Source organism: Aedes aegypti, chromosome 3 (assembly GCF_002204515.2).
Source record: "Aedes aegypti strain LVP_AGWG chromosome 3, AaegL5.0 Primary Assembly, whole genome shotgun sequence".
Taxonomy (NCBI): domain Eukaryota; kingdom Metazoa; phylum Arthropoda; class Insecta; order Diptera; family Culicidae; genus Aedes; species Aedes aegypti.
Genome location: NC_035109.1, coordinates 186,512,284 through 186,524,813, shown reverse-complemented (window position 1 = coordinate 186,524,813; position 12,530 = coordinate 186,512,284). Strand labels below are relative to the sequence as shown.

At 38.9% G+C, this 12,530-nt stretch overlaps 1 protein-coding gene across 1 annotated transcript; it reads right to left on the bottom strand.

Moving 5' to 3' along the window:
- Positions 1–9,559: 9,559 nt before the first annotated feature.
- Positions 9,560–10,723, bottom strand: LOC110679198. Its single transcript, XM_021853307.1, has 4 exons — positions 10,404–10,723; positions 10,226–10,348; positions 9,976–10,164; positions 9,560–9,915 (listed from the first exon to the last, which is right to left on the bottom strand). Exons 1-4 carry the CDS (start codon positions 10,549–10,551, stop codon positions 9,725–9,727), a joined length of 651 nt encoding a protein of 216 aa, XP_021708999.1. The 5' UTR covers positions 10,552–10,723; the 3' UTR covers positions 9,560–9,724.
- Between the last annotated feature and the right edge of the window lie 1,807 nt (positions 10,724–12,530).

The window sequence follows — 12,530 nt, the reverse complement described above, 5'->3', positions numbered from 1 at the left end:
TACTTATGCTCATGTCAATTATAACGCGCCATTCCAGAATGAAAAATGTTGACACCATAAGGCATCTATTCCACGCATTTTCATAAAATTTCTTGTACTGTGATATTCGTAGTGGAGAGTGGCTCAAAATGCTACTTTAGGGATTTGATGCGTCTTCTCTCTTGCTTAGAAAATTTCTTGTTTGTATCATTCAGACAGCACTATTATCCAAATATGGTAAAACTTAATTGAGCTATTGCATACATTTTGTTAACAATACATTACGTTTTCATCTGCTATTAACCTTCCAGTCGTCGCGCGGTTTGCCACCATCAGAACCACCGCGCTGCTATTGTGAACGAAAAGCGAGGCTTTGTCAGCAGTGTTGTACAAAATACAACAGCGCGACGACTGAAATGTTAAGGTAAAATAAAACACTTTTTGATGAACTCGGCCAAACTAAACCTGATTGCAATTCTTTGCCTAAATAATTAATGTGCTTTGTGATCCATTAGTTCTTATACAGGAAGGCAGCATCAGAATCATATTATATTAAATCCTTTGTAAATCAGTCTTCCTAGTATTACATTATCTAGTCCATATTTATTCAGTATAATTCACGGCCAGACTGAAATTTTCTGTTTATAAATAGGTTTATAAATTTTATAAATTCGTTCTATAAATTGTTATGTCTAAAAGAGCGAGACCATTTGAACAGCCTACAGATTTGAAGGGACGAATCCGTTTCACGTAGAAGGACTGGGGGTAGTTTGCCCAAGTTAAGGAGAACAGTGATTTTAGATGTGAAAACCATAATTTTATGCTCTTTTTTAATTATGGTCGGATGAACAAACATGTTTTCTTTCAAATAGTAGAAACAGCTATCCATTATAGCTTTTCTGGGGTTTATAAATTGAAACAAAATGCTTGCGGGGCGTTTGTTCAGATATTATTATTCAATAATAGTATACATGTTGATGCGAAAAATGTACATTTTTAAGGTTCCAATTGGTGCGTAACTTCAACGTGGCATTACGTTTGGAAGAATTTGAATTCAAACGGCTGTTTTGATGTTTAGGTCCTTCGATTAGCTTTTTAAGAACAAATTTAACATATTTTTTGCATGTAATACAAACTATGACAGTGCACAAGTTGGCTCTTGGGGATAGTTTCAGAAATTTGGGTATTTATCGACCTAAAAAATGACCTTGAAATCGCACAAAATTGCAACGAAAACAGCGAAAAACTTTTTTATATGTTTTTAACGATTTTCTTTAGAAAAACACATAAAAATATATTAATAGAAGCATTTCTATTCATTTTCTATGATCTAGGGTGAAAAATAAGCATTCATTTTTCCCCTATGGGCATATTACCCCCGATTCCCCTACAGTCGAATGTGCATGTCGGAATCCGAACTGTTCATTGGCAAACAAATATGTTTCGTTAATGTGGATTCTGCTCAAAATATCCTTTTTAAAAAAAATTTACTGACGAAGAAAAGCAAACTATATTGGACGCTAGCTAGATGTTTCGGAATATTTTTTCCATTTGTCAGGAACTTTATTTTTTTAATTCCTTTATAAGTATCATTCCAAACATAACATAAATTTTTTATATCTAGGTGTTCTGTGTTGGAAAACACTATCATCCTTATTTGTTAAAACTAAATTAAGCTTTCAATAACAGTTTGGTAAGAACATATTACATTTCATTTGCCGTAGCAGTTGAAATTTTTTGCAGGTGAGATACCTATAAAAACGCTATCAATTAACTTAACCTAATTTAAACTTCATAGATATTTATCGTGGAAATAGAAGATTGGAACAGATCTGTCAAAAAAATATTAATAATTATATTCGACATATGTTCCAATTCTTCAACATTGCATATTATATGTAACTCATCAGTACAATACCAGGTAAGGAGCTTCAGAAACATTTTCAAATTAACTAAAACCGGTTAAGATCAAATCAGTCGTGAAAGGATTTCTTGAAGTGGAAAAAAAGGAGAGCTATCAACATACTGAATTATGAAATATCCTGAAGAACACTCGTCATGTAAAAGTTTCCAGCCAGAATTGTTTTGAGAATTGTTCCACAAGCGATATTTCGCATTATAGTCTCCAATGACAAAAAATCGAATTGTTGCGAGTCAATTTCCGTAAGTCATTTTGAAGTAGATTAACTTGCTGGCCGTCGCATTGTTTGTTAATTTCACATGTAAAGAACGAGTGCTTCAGTTCAAAAAATCATTTGCATTGAAAAACGTTATTTAATTACAATGTCATTGCTCGTTTTAATAAGGTTTTTCTTAAATATCAATATCAATTTATAATGCTCAGCTGCTTTAGACATCTCTTTAGATATTGGACGATTGCAACTAATGATTTGACTTCTCCTTCAATGATTTTCATGAGCTGTCCGGAATTCAAATCAAAGTGTCCGGAATATGAGGCAAAAATGTGGGATCGTCCGTAATAAAAATCATGAAAAGGCGACAAATTTTTATTTATTCAAAATTGTTCATGTAACGGAATCAAAATCTTCACCTATCATTCGAAGGTTAAGTGTTTGAAGGCTCGATAAGGCGAAGGAATCATATAGAATGATTTATTTTATATGCTTTTTGATGAGTAAAACGTCACTAAGGCTATAAGTGTCCGTAATATAAATCAAAACGGTATATGATATTACTTCGAAACTATATCATGTAACACATTGATAAACTATATCATGTAACACATTGATAGTCTACGCAATGAAATAATTTCATCGGAACGCCCAATAATACTCCATACTTTCAATGACCACAATGGAACCGGTTCCGGATGTTCTGGAAATGACGAACAGGCGTCTCCGGGCTTCGGCGGGGTGAGAGCTTTATCGACGTCGCACTATGCTTGACGAAACTAGTTGACACTTGGTTATCATCGACAACGATTTCTGTATTATTGGATCGAATGGACTTGGACCGTATTTCCACACAAAAGCTCTGGCCGGTGGTCCGAACTATAAGAAAAACTATCACCAACTTGTCGGAGAGAGTCTGAGCTCAGTTGTGCGTAGGTGGCCTAGATTTACCAAGATGAGCCTTCTTCTTCTTCCTGGCATTACATCCTCACTGGGACAGGGCCTGCTCTCAGTGTTCTTATGAGGACTTACACAGTTATTAACTGAGAGCTTTGCCATTTTCGCATTCCTATATCGAGTGGCAGGTACGATGATACTCTATGCCCAGGGAAGTCAAGGAAATTTCCATTACGAAAAGAACCTGAACCGACCGGGAATCGAACCCAGACACCTTCAGCATGGAGTTGCTTTGTAGCCGCGGACTCTAACCACTCGGCTAAGGAAGGCCTAGATTAGCCTAATATCAGGAAGATAGCTCTGCAGAGGTTTCAAAATAAAATTTTGAACATGATTCTGAAGTGAGGTGAATGACAGAGCATTGTTCGAAACTCTGAAGCCGCTGAAATGTGTTTGTTTTCTACCATTGTTATTACCTAAAGAGGCGCCATCAAAGTAAAACGTGTTAGAAGAGTAATTCCTTCGAGTTTTCCGTTTTAATTCCGTCTTCTGCCCATCCGAAACCAAGAGGGGTGTGGATAATTCACGATTCTGAAGTGTTTATTAAGTTTGTTTCAATACGCATAAAGGTAATTGTGTTTAATTGAAAACTTTAAATTAATGTCATTTCGCGTTGGACATGTAGCATCCTGCACTTTTTCCGTATGGTTGATTTTACTGCGTTGGCATTCGGCATCTGTCACCGCCGAATCGTGAATTTTGTTAGTCCATTCGTCGAGAATTCTGGAAGTTCCTCTTCGATACCCATATGTAGTGCAAAGGCCCGCCTTTAACCCGTATAGGTCTGAGTGAAAGCAAACATTCTAAAACCCTCACCGCTCAGCGAATTCTTAATGGATTCAAATGATTTTTTGTCAGTATACTGGCACACATATCTAGTTTCTAGAAGTGGACAGAGGAACGCGGAAATATTCTTGTGGCCGGAGTTATTCCGGTGGATCACTGGGTCAGGTCGGGTGAGAAGGGTACTGTGCGTTTGTGCCCCTGAAGGTAGGCAAATTTCAAGACACAGATAATTTCTGGAATCAGCTATAATGTGGCCACTACATGACGGAATTTTAGAAAAATTGCATCAGTATAAACTTTTTGAGAAACGATTGAATTGGATAACTATGAGTTCTGCATTTGATTAATCCTACAAATGACCATTTTCGAGTCCAGGGACGCCTCAAACTTATGATAAAGTGGCCAATTTGAATCTGAACATCTGTGCTAAGCTTATGGGAACGCATTTTAGTGCATAATTATATTTAATTTCTACTTTTCGAGAGTTGAAACGGTTAGGTATCCAACAAATCTACTGACAGTTCTTCTGGGCATTACGTCCGATTGGCCACATCAGGTACATTTTAAACGGTGCAAAACTCTTAATTCATGATGTTGAATGTCAGATCTTAATGATTTATGCAAATTAAAATGATTGTCATTGCAAATAAATAAAGGTAACTTGGCATGTCCCAAAAAATAGCCCTTTTTTACCCGACTTGACCCAGTGACCCACCGGAATGTGGCCAGTTCCATTTCAATCGATCCGCGCACAGCCAATGGCCAACACATGGGCTACACACAGCATGAGTGCGACTTACACAGAACACGCTAAGCCTGCTCAACGCAGCGCATGTGTTAAAACTACACAGAATGAGGCAAACAATGCAGGACTCTCTGGCTGAGTGAAAATTCTGTGTAAGTCGCACTCATGCTATGTGTAACCGATGTGTTGGCCATTGGCTGTGCGCAGATCGATGCACGCTACACCTGCTCAACGCAGCGCATGTGTTAAAACTACACAGAATGAGGCAAACAATGCAGGACTCTCTGGCTGAGTGAAAATTCTGTGTAAGTCGCACTCATGCTATGTGTAACCGATGTGTTGGCCATTGGCTGTGCGCAGATCGATGGAATTGGAACTGCCAGTCATCTCCCGCGCGGCAACAAACAGTTGGCCGTTGGTAAGATGGGGAGTTTTCAGGGATTTTTTCCCGCGAATAGCCGGTAGATGGTCGCAAATGAGAAAGTTTTTCCCCCATTTGCTTCCGCTATTCGAATGAAAAAATCTCTGAAAAACTTTAAAATCGGAATGTTTTTTCAATGTTTTCAGAAGCAAAATAAACATGGAAGCGAATTCCGCATTCCAAGCGTTGCGTGCACGCTAAACTTGTCACGCTCAGAAATGAGTGCCGAGTACACAAAATCAGCCTCTTTTCATGCAGCACAGATTCTGTGCAAAGGGGGCTGTACACAGTTTTGTGCAAACGGTGGTAAACAAACCGAATGAGTGAAATGCGCACAGAGGAGGAACGCTTGGAATGCGGAATTCGCTTCCATTTTTGTTTTGCTTCTGAAAACATTAAAAATAACATTCAAATTTTCAAGTTTTCAGAGATTTTTTCATTCAAATAGCCGAAGCGGAAGCAAATGGGGAAAAAACTTCCACATTTGCGACCATCTTCCGGCTTTTCGCCTGAAAAAATCACAGAAAACTCCCCATCTTACCTACGGCCAACTGTTTGCTGCCGCGCGGGAGAGATTGACAGTTCCATTTCTATCGATCCCCGCACAGCCGAAGGCCAACACATCGGCTACACACAGCATGAGTGTGACTTACACAGAATTTTCACTCAGCCAGAGAGTCCTGCATTGGTTGCCTCATTCTGTGTAGTTTTTACACATGCGCTGCGTTGAGCAGGCTTAGCGTGTAAACTTCATCCGCTCAGAAATGAGTGCCGAGTATACAAAATCGGCCTCTCTTCATGCAGCACAGATTCTATGTAAAGGGGGCTGTACACAGTTTTGTGCAAACGGTGGTAAACAAACCGAATAAGTGAAATGCGCACAGAGGAGGAACGCTTGGAATGCGGAATTCGCTTCCATGTTTATTTTGCTTCTGAAAACATTGAAAAAACATTCCGATTTTAAAGTTTTTCAGAGATTTTTTCATTCGAATAGCCGAAGCGGAAGCAAATGGGGGAAAAACTTTCTCATTTGCGACCATCTACCGGCTATTCGCGGGAAAAAATCCCTGAAAACTCCCCATCTTACCAACGGCCAACTGTTTGTTGCCGCGCGGGAGATGACTGGCAGTTCCATTTCCATCGATCTGCGCACAGCCAATGGCCAACACATCGGTTACACATAGCATGAGTGCGACTTACACAGAATTTTCACTCAGCCAGAGAGTCCGGCATTGTTTGCCTCATTCTGTGTAGTTTTAACACATGCGCTGCGTTGAGCAGGCGTAGCGTGTAGTAAATTTTACGAATGGTTACAGTAGTCCTCTACGGTCATGTACGTTGAGCATCGTACAAGGACTGCAAGTACCTGCAAGCACTTGAACCACGAGCTCGCTCAAATCTACGGCGAACCAAGTATTCAGAAGTTGGCCATCGTACCATTGATGAGCAGGGCATGTTGCAAGAATGCCGGATAGCAACCCTGCAAAGATGGTGCTCGCTTCGGATCCGGCTGGTACAAGAAGGCAAAGAGCACAGCGAGGTAGGTGGGCGCATCAAGTGCTTAGAGAATTGACGAGCGTGGGACAGACAGAACTGAGAATGGAGAAATGTGGTCTCGAACCGAGTATTGTGGCGTGAAATTGTTGATCCAGTGGTATCTGTTTAGATGTTAACTAAATTAATGCTGAACACGTAAAAAGCAAGTCTAAACAATAGCATAGCATAGCATAGCATAGCATAGACTGACTGTACATGTCAATGGTTGCTACTCCGTGATTGATCGGAACTGGTAAGAATTGCACTACGATCCAAATGAATAAGGGATGGGAGTTTCCGCTTACTATCGAAGTGCAATTTTAGCAGATCTAATATTATTGATCAATAACGGCGCCGGCCAAGTCCTTACAGTCAGTTGGGATAGGGAAGGAATGTTAGGGTGTAATGATTGTTGCTTCTAGAGACCGAGAATACCTCTGCATCTCCACAATCACCACGGGAAGGGTGTTTATTAGTGAGGGAGGAAAAGATCTGGGAGTCACCTCTGGTCGGTGATGCGATCCATGGACAAGGGGGAAAACTACGACTCATATTTAAAGCTAGTTTTGTATTTTTGTCTCGAGAAGTTTTTGGTTTTTGGAAACTTTAAAAAATACGTCAACATCTATAATGTCGAACAATTCAAAAGACGTTTTTATTAATGACGAAAACTGAAAATTACATGTATATATTTTAAATTATATGAAAAAGGAATAATGCCGACACTTGTAGTGACGAACCATACATAGTTTGTTTGAAAATGAGATATGAGTATTACTGTGCATTTTGTCTCGATATGGTAGAAGTTTTAAAAAATACGTCAACATTCACAATGTCGAATAATTCAAAAGATAATTTTCAATAATGTCAAAAAGAGAAAAATATATGCATATTGAAATTTTATAAGAAAATAGCATAATGTCGACACTTATAGTGACGAACCATACAAAGTTTGTTTTAATATTATATAAAAGTTACGCTTTCAAGAAAATATGTGTTATCATAAGCATGAAACGAACTCATCAGTTGGTAATCCATTCTCGACTGAACACAAAACTGACACTGACAGCAAAACGTCTTGGCGTTCCGAAAACAAACCGTCTTGCTTGGGCCTTCCCAAATACCTACCCAGCAAAACGCTCTAAAACAGGGGAAAAAAAATTCTCCGATGACGAAAACGCGCGAAATCGTGAGCAAAATATATCGGACGACGCAAAACCGAACTGTCCTGCTTGGACCTCACAAAAGTTTCATGCTCACTACACAGAAAAAAATCCGTTTTCGCATCCGTGAACAGCAGACGTGAACTCGTCAACAAGCAAAAATACACCTTGAACTACACTCTTAAAAATAATGAAAATTACTCCGGACGTAATTCACATAATGACTGAATGACACATAATGTAAGTAATGAAATGACGTAAAAATGGGTTCTGAAAGATGCATTGAAAGAAAAATGTAATTTTACAGGATGAAGGACATGAAAACGATGCCGCTATAATTGACATTTCCCGAATCAGACACCATCGTATTTAAAATGTGACACAAATTCACGTCATTTGGCTCGCTTCCTTTATGTGCATCCAAAAGACGTAAAATCGCATGATTTTTTTCGGAGTGTGTAGATCATGTTTATGTGACCGTTCGTGGTAGTTCATGGTGTATTTTTGTCAGTTCACGTTTTCCAGAACTCTTTTTTGAGCGTGTAGCGCCGCCTAGTGGCATAATCCCGAATTTCTTGGCTAAAATAATGATAGCCCTTGAGCCACTGAACAACTTTGCCGAAGACGCCATCTTTCCAAGTGGTCAGACTCCTGGGATATTCGCAAAATCAAGGATGTTGTACAAAGTACATCGCGCGACTACTTGCGTTACAAAAATTCGCGCGACGACCGAAAGGTTAAAAAAGTGAATTATTGAATTGAATTTTTAAAGCATCAATAATTATTTGAAGTCTTGAATAACGATTTAGTCCTCAGGTTTTCAACATTTCATGAGGATTTAATGTTCAAACCGTGTGTGAAATTTAGAATATTGCTAACGTTTGTCCCACCGACGGTTTTGCATACGGTCGCGCCTCTGTACTGTTTGGACCCCTATGATTACAAAATACACAAAATTTTTGATATTTACATAACATTCATGATAAGATAAAAGTAGGTAAAGAATATCGATAGTTCTTTGATGGGACCGACATATGAGAGGCGGTATCCCGCGTACATCCGCAGGATACATCTGGGCGATTTGTTATAAATCAATCGTTTCAGCAGCAATGTTATATAACTAAAGTCTTATAGAACGATCTTCAAATTGCACAGTACACGATCGAATCGAGTGTATCAGCAATTGACATGACCTTGAACTTGTGCCAAAAAAAAAAAGAGACTTACCTGATGCATGATTGCAAAGCGGTCTCATAGAATTAGGCACAAAACGATCAGCAGTATTCACTAGGCCATTGTAAATTTTCGACATCCTTTAAACGTTAGATTAAAACCTGGTTTGTATCAACAAAAACTGAGCAATAATTATTATGTGGAGGAAGAATCAACTTTCGGAAGCAATTTTTCTTCTACTACTTCAAACGACGTCAGCAGCGGATCGAGGTTTCTTTTGCCTGAACCGCGCATCAGCCGTAAAAAGCAAGTCTAAACAATCCGTAACAAAGTCCAATCAACATTGTTATCATAAATTAAGTCGGAAAAGATTACAGATTAGTTCGCAATAAAATCTTTACTTTGGCATTGTATGCGCATTTTCAGGAGACATTTGTTACATTTTTTTTTGTTACAATAAATGTTAATTTAAACTACGTTTATTTGGCTTTCTCAGTCATGGGAAAAAATCAAAACGGTATGTTTTGCTTAGCCCGACGTTTCGGCTCTTTTAATTGTATGAATGTTAGTCCATTTGCGTTAAATCACTAAATAATGTGTAACCTTACAAAGGTATAAAAATTAAATGCTCCAAGTGATTGTCTTGATTTATTATTTTTTGTAACACATTCTTCTCTAGACCGTCCAAATAATCAAAAGTCTTTTGTATGTTTATACCGTATCTTCTCGTCTTTCCTTACATTATTCTTATTACATTTAAACATAATTGGACTTCACAATATTATTTTTTTTTTATAACTTATGCTGATTTTCATGCAAATAACTACCATTGTTAATTCCTCCGTTTATTCAGTGCGCTCAACATGAAATTGAAGATAGCGCGGTTTGATCCTTTACGCTGAGTTTCGGCTCGATTTTTTGGCTTAGAGTAGAGATCGTAATAGTAATCATTATAATCCGAGTTAAAGTCGTCGTTGTAATCTATCATTGAAGGTTTTCTCCGTTGAGCAGAGCCGTAAGGGTCTAAAATATAGATCTCAGATATTGAAAAAGTGATGTTTAGATCAGAATCATAACGCTTACCTGAGCGCATAGTGTACCAATAATCAATGGGCCTTCCGTATCGAGAAGAATATCGACTTGTGTACCCTCTATATCCAGAACTTCCCATATAACGTTGACCGTATCCTAATGGCTGTCCATTTATCCGCATACCTCTTAAGCCATACATGTCCGAAATTATGTTTACAATCACATCTGGTCGTACATATTCTGTAGGTAATGACAAAAATGCTTTTATTCAGGAAATTCCAAATGGGAATCTACGACTTACGATATTTTTGAGCCATGTTGCGCCTCTTTGTAGTGAAAACGATATTTCCATTACGTTTTGTAGTTGATGGCCTTTTTGTAGTTGTTCTCGTAGTCGTGGTTGTAGTTGTTGTTGTCGACGTGGCTATGTTCAAGGACAAAATAGTATTTCAACATATTCCCATCATATTCATACAAACCTGCCTCGCTAGATAACGTAGTGGTTTCGTCATCGTAGTAGTACTCATATTCGTATTCTGGTTCTGTTGTCTGTCCCAACGCTGATTCAGTCCAAAGCAACAAAACAATGGAGAACACAAGCATGGCAGTACACCCCCAAAGCCTCATGTTCACTGATCTAAATTCCACGAGCTACTAAGCCCCATCGATTAGGCATTGTCATTTAAATTCACTTTTCGAACAACGCGTACCTGTTATTGACAAATTGCGAAATCAAGGAGAAATCAATTAGGGGAACACAAAAACTTTAACTTCCTCGTTGTAATAAACCATATTAGCATCACGAGAATAGAACCAAATTTGAAATGTGCATTCTATTAAAAAAAAAACAGGATTAGAAAATTATTACATTTTCCCATGTAAATGATTGATCTTTTCAATTTCTTTATTTTGTTTTTCAATCAGGATATACACAAAGCATGCGATTTTCTTTTTCGTAGCATTTAGTTCTGCTTGAGCATCACATTCTAAGAATACTAAAGTGATCCAGCCAGATATGTATATTTTGATAAGTCTGGAATTTTAAAACTTGAATTTTTTTGGTTTTTGTTGTTGGGTTAATACGGTCCAGATCACTTTGAAGAGTTGTAACTTTTTGGAAGTTAAGATTGCTTCACGCAAGCTGATACGCTTCCAAGTGTTGTCTGTTGTTGAAACCAATTCCAAATCGTGGTTTAACATTCTGCCTTTCGAAAGCGTATATTTCGAACGAATAAATCTCAAGATTAGGTCCCGTTATAAAATTAATGTTCTCGATAAATTGGTTCATTAGGTCTTGGACTTTATTGGCATAGATCTTCCAATTGGCAGAGAACGTATCTCTAAAGCCGTCTTTCTGTTAGATCTAGGGTTATGAATTACCTACAGTATCGGACATATAAAATGATCCAAAGCCGTTTTCCCATGAAAACTGACAAATTCAGAGAGCTACATCTCCGCCGTTGCTGAACCGATTCTTTTTATTTTTTCTGTAACGAACTACAAATTACCTCAATTTTCGATAGCTGTTGAAAAAGTTGTGTGGAAACTATTAATATAAAAGTTACAAATAGGTTGAATTTTGACAAAAAAAAATACACCAAGGAAACAGGTGATTTCATTTCATTTATTTAGTTAACATCTAAACAGATAACACTGAATCAACTATTTCACGCCACAATACTCGGTTCGTGGCCGCATCTCTCCATCTTCGGTTCTGCCCCACGCTTGCCAAATCGATGCGCACTTGGTCCGCCAACCTAGATCGCTGCGCTCCACGTCTTCTTGTACCAACCGGATCCGAAGCAAACACCATCTTTGCAGGGTTGCTGTCCGGCATTCTAACAACATGCCCTGCCCATAGATCCTTCCAGCTTTGGCCACCTTCTGGATACTGGGTTCGCCGTAGAGTTGGGCGAGCTCGTGGTTCATCCTTCGCCGCCACACACCGTTTTCCTGCACACTGCCAAAGATCGTCAAAAGCACCCGACGTTCGAAGACTGTACTTGGAGTCAAGTCCTCCTCAAGCATCGTCCACGTTTCATGCCCGTAGAGGACTACCGGCCTTATAAGCGTTTTGTACATGATACATTTGGTGCGGGTGTGAATCTATTTTGACTGCAGCTTCTTATGGAGGCCATAGTAACCCCGACATCCACTGATGATCTAAAGCAACTCTGCCGCTCTGTGAGAACTGTGATCTCTGTCGTCGCATCGATTTATTATCCAATTTCGTCGTTCTGTGCCGCCTAAATTGCTCTGTCCCGCATAATTTTGTCCACAAGTGCCCAAGCCACCCGTCACACAAACTGTTTGCACTGTTTAGTCAGGTAGGATTAGTGAAAATCTTATTTTTCCGAGCTGGCTTGAGTGTGGTCAGAGAAAGCCACCTCCGCCATCGCCCTATATAAACAATCTCCCACCTCGCCGCTCTCCACCTGCACTACTGTCGCAGTTCTGTGTATCGTACCGATCACCGATATAAACAAAACAACCGATCGTCAGATTAATAATTTGCCTGTTGCCGCCCGCCAATTCCGATAAATCGTGTCATTTAAATCACCTGTAGCATTCCAAGCCAATACAAAACGTTTGTTTCTGCTGGCCTT

Excerpts from the sequence above, each read along its gene's own strand:
- LOC110679198 (XM_021853307.1), bottom strand. The coding sequence starts at position 10,551 with ATGAGGCTTTGGGGGTGTACTGCCATGCTTGTGTTCTCCATTGTTTTG. Across the intron at positions 10,165-10,225 it reads CAACATGGCTCAAAAATATC|AATATGTACGACCAGATGTG; the intron begins GTAAGTCGTAGA and ends CATTACCTACAG. Across the intron at positions 9,916-9,975 it reads TTGGTACACTATGCGCTCAG|ACCCTTACGGCTCTGCTCAA; the intron begins GTAAGCGTTATG and ends TCTATATTTTAG.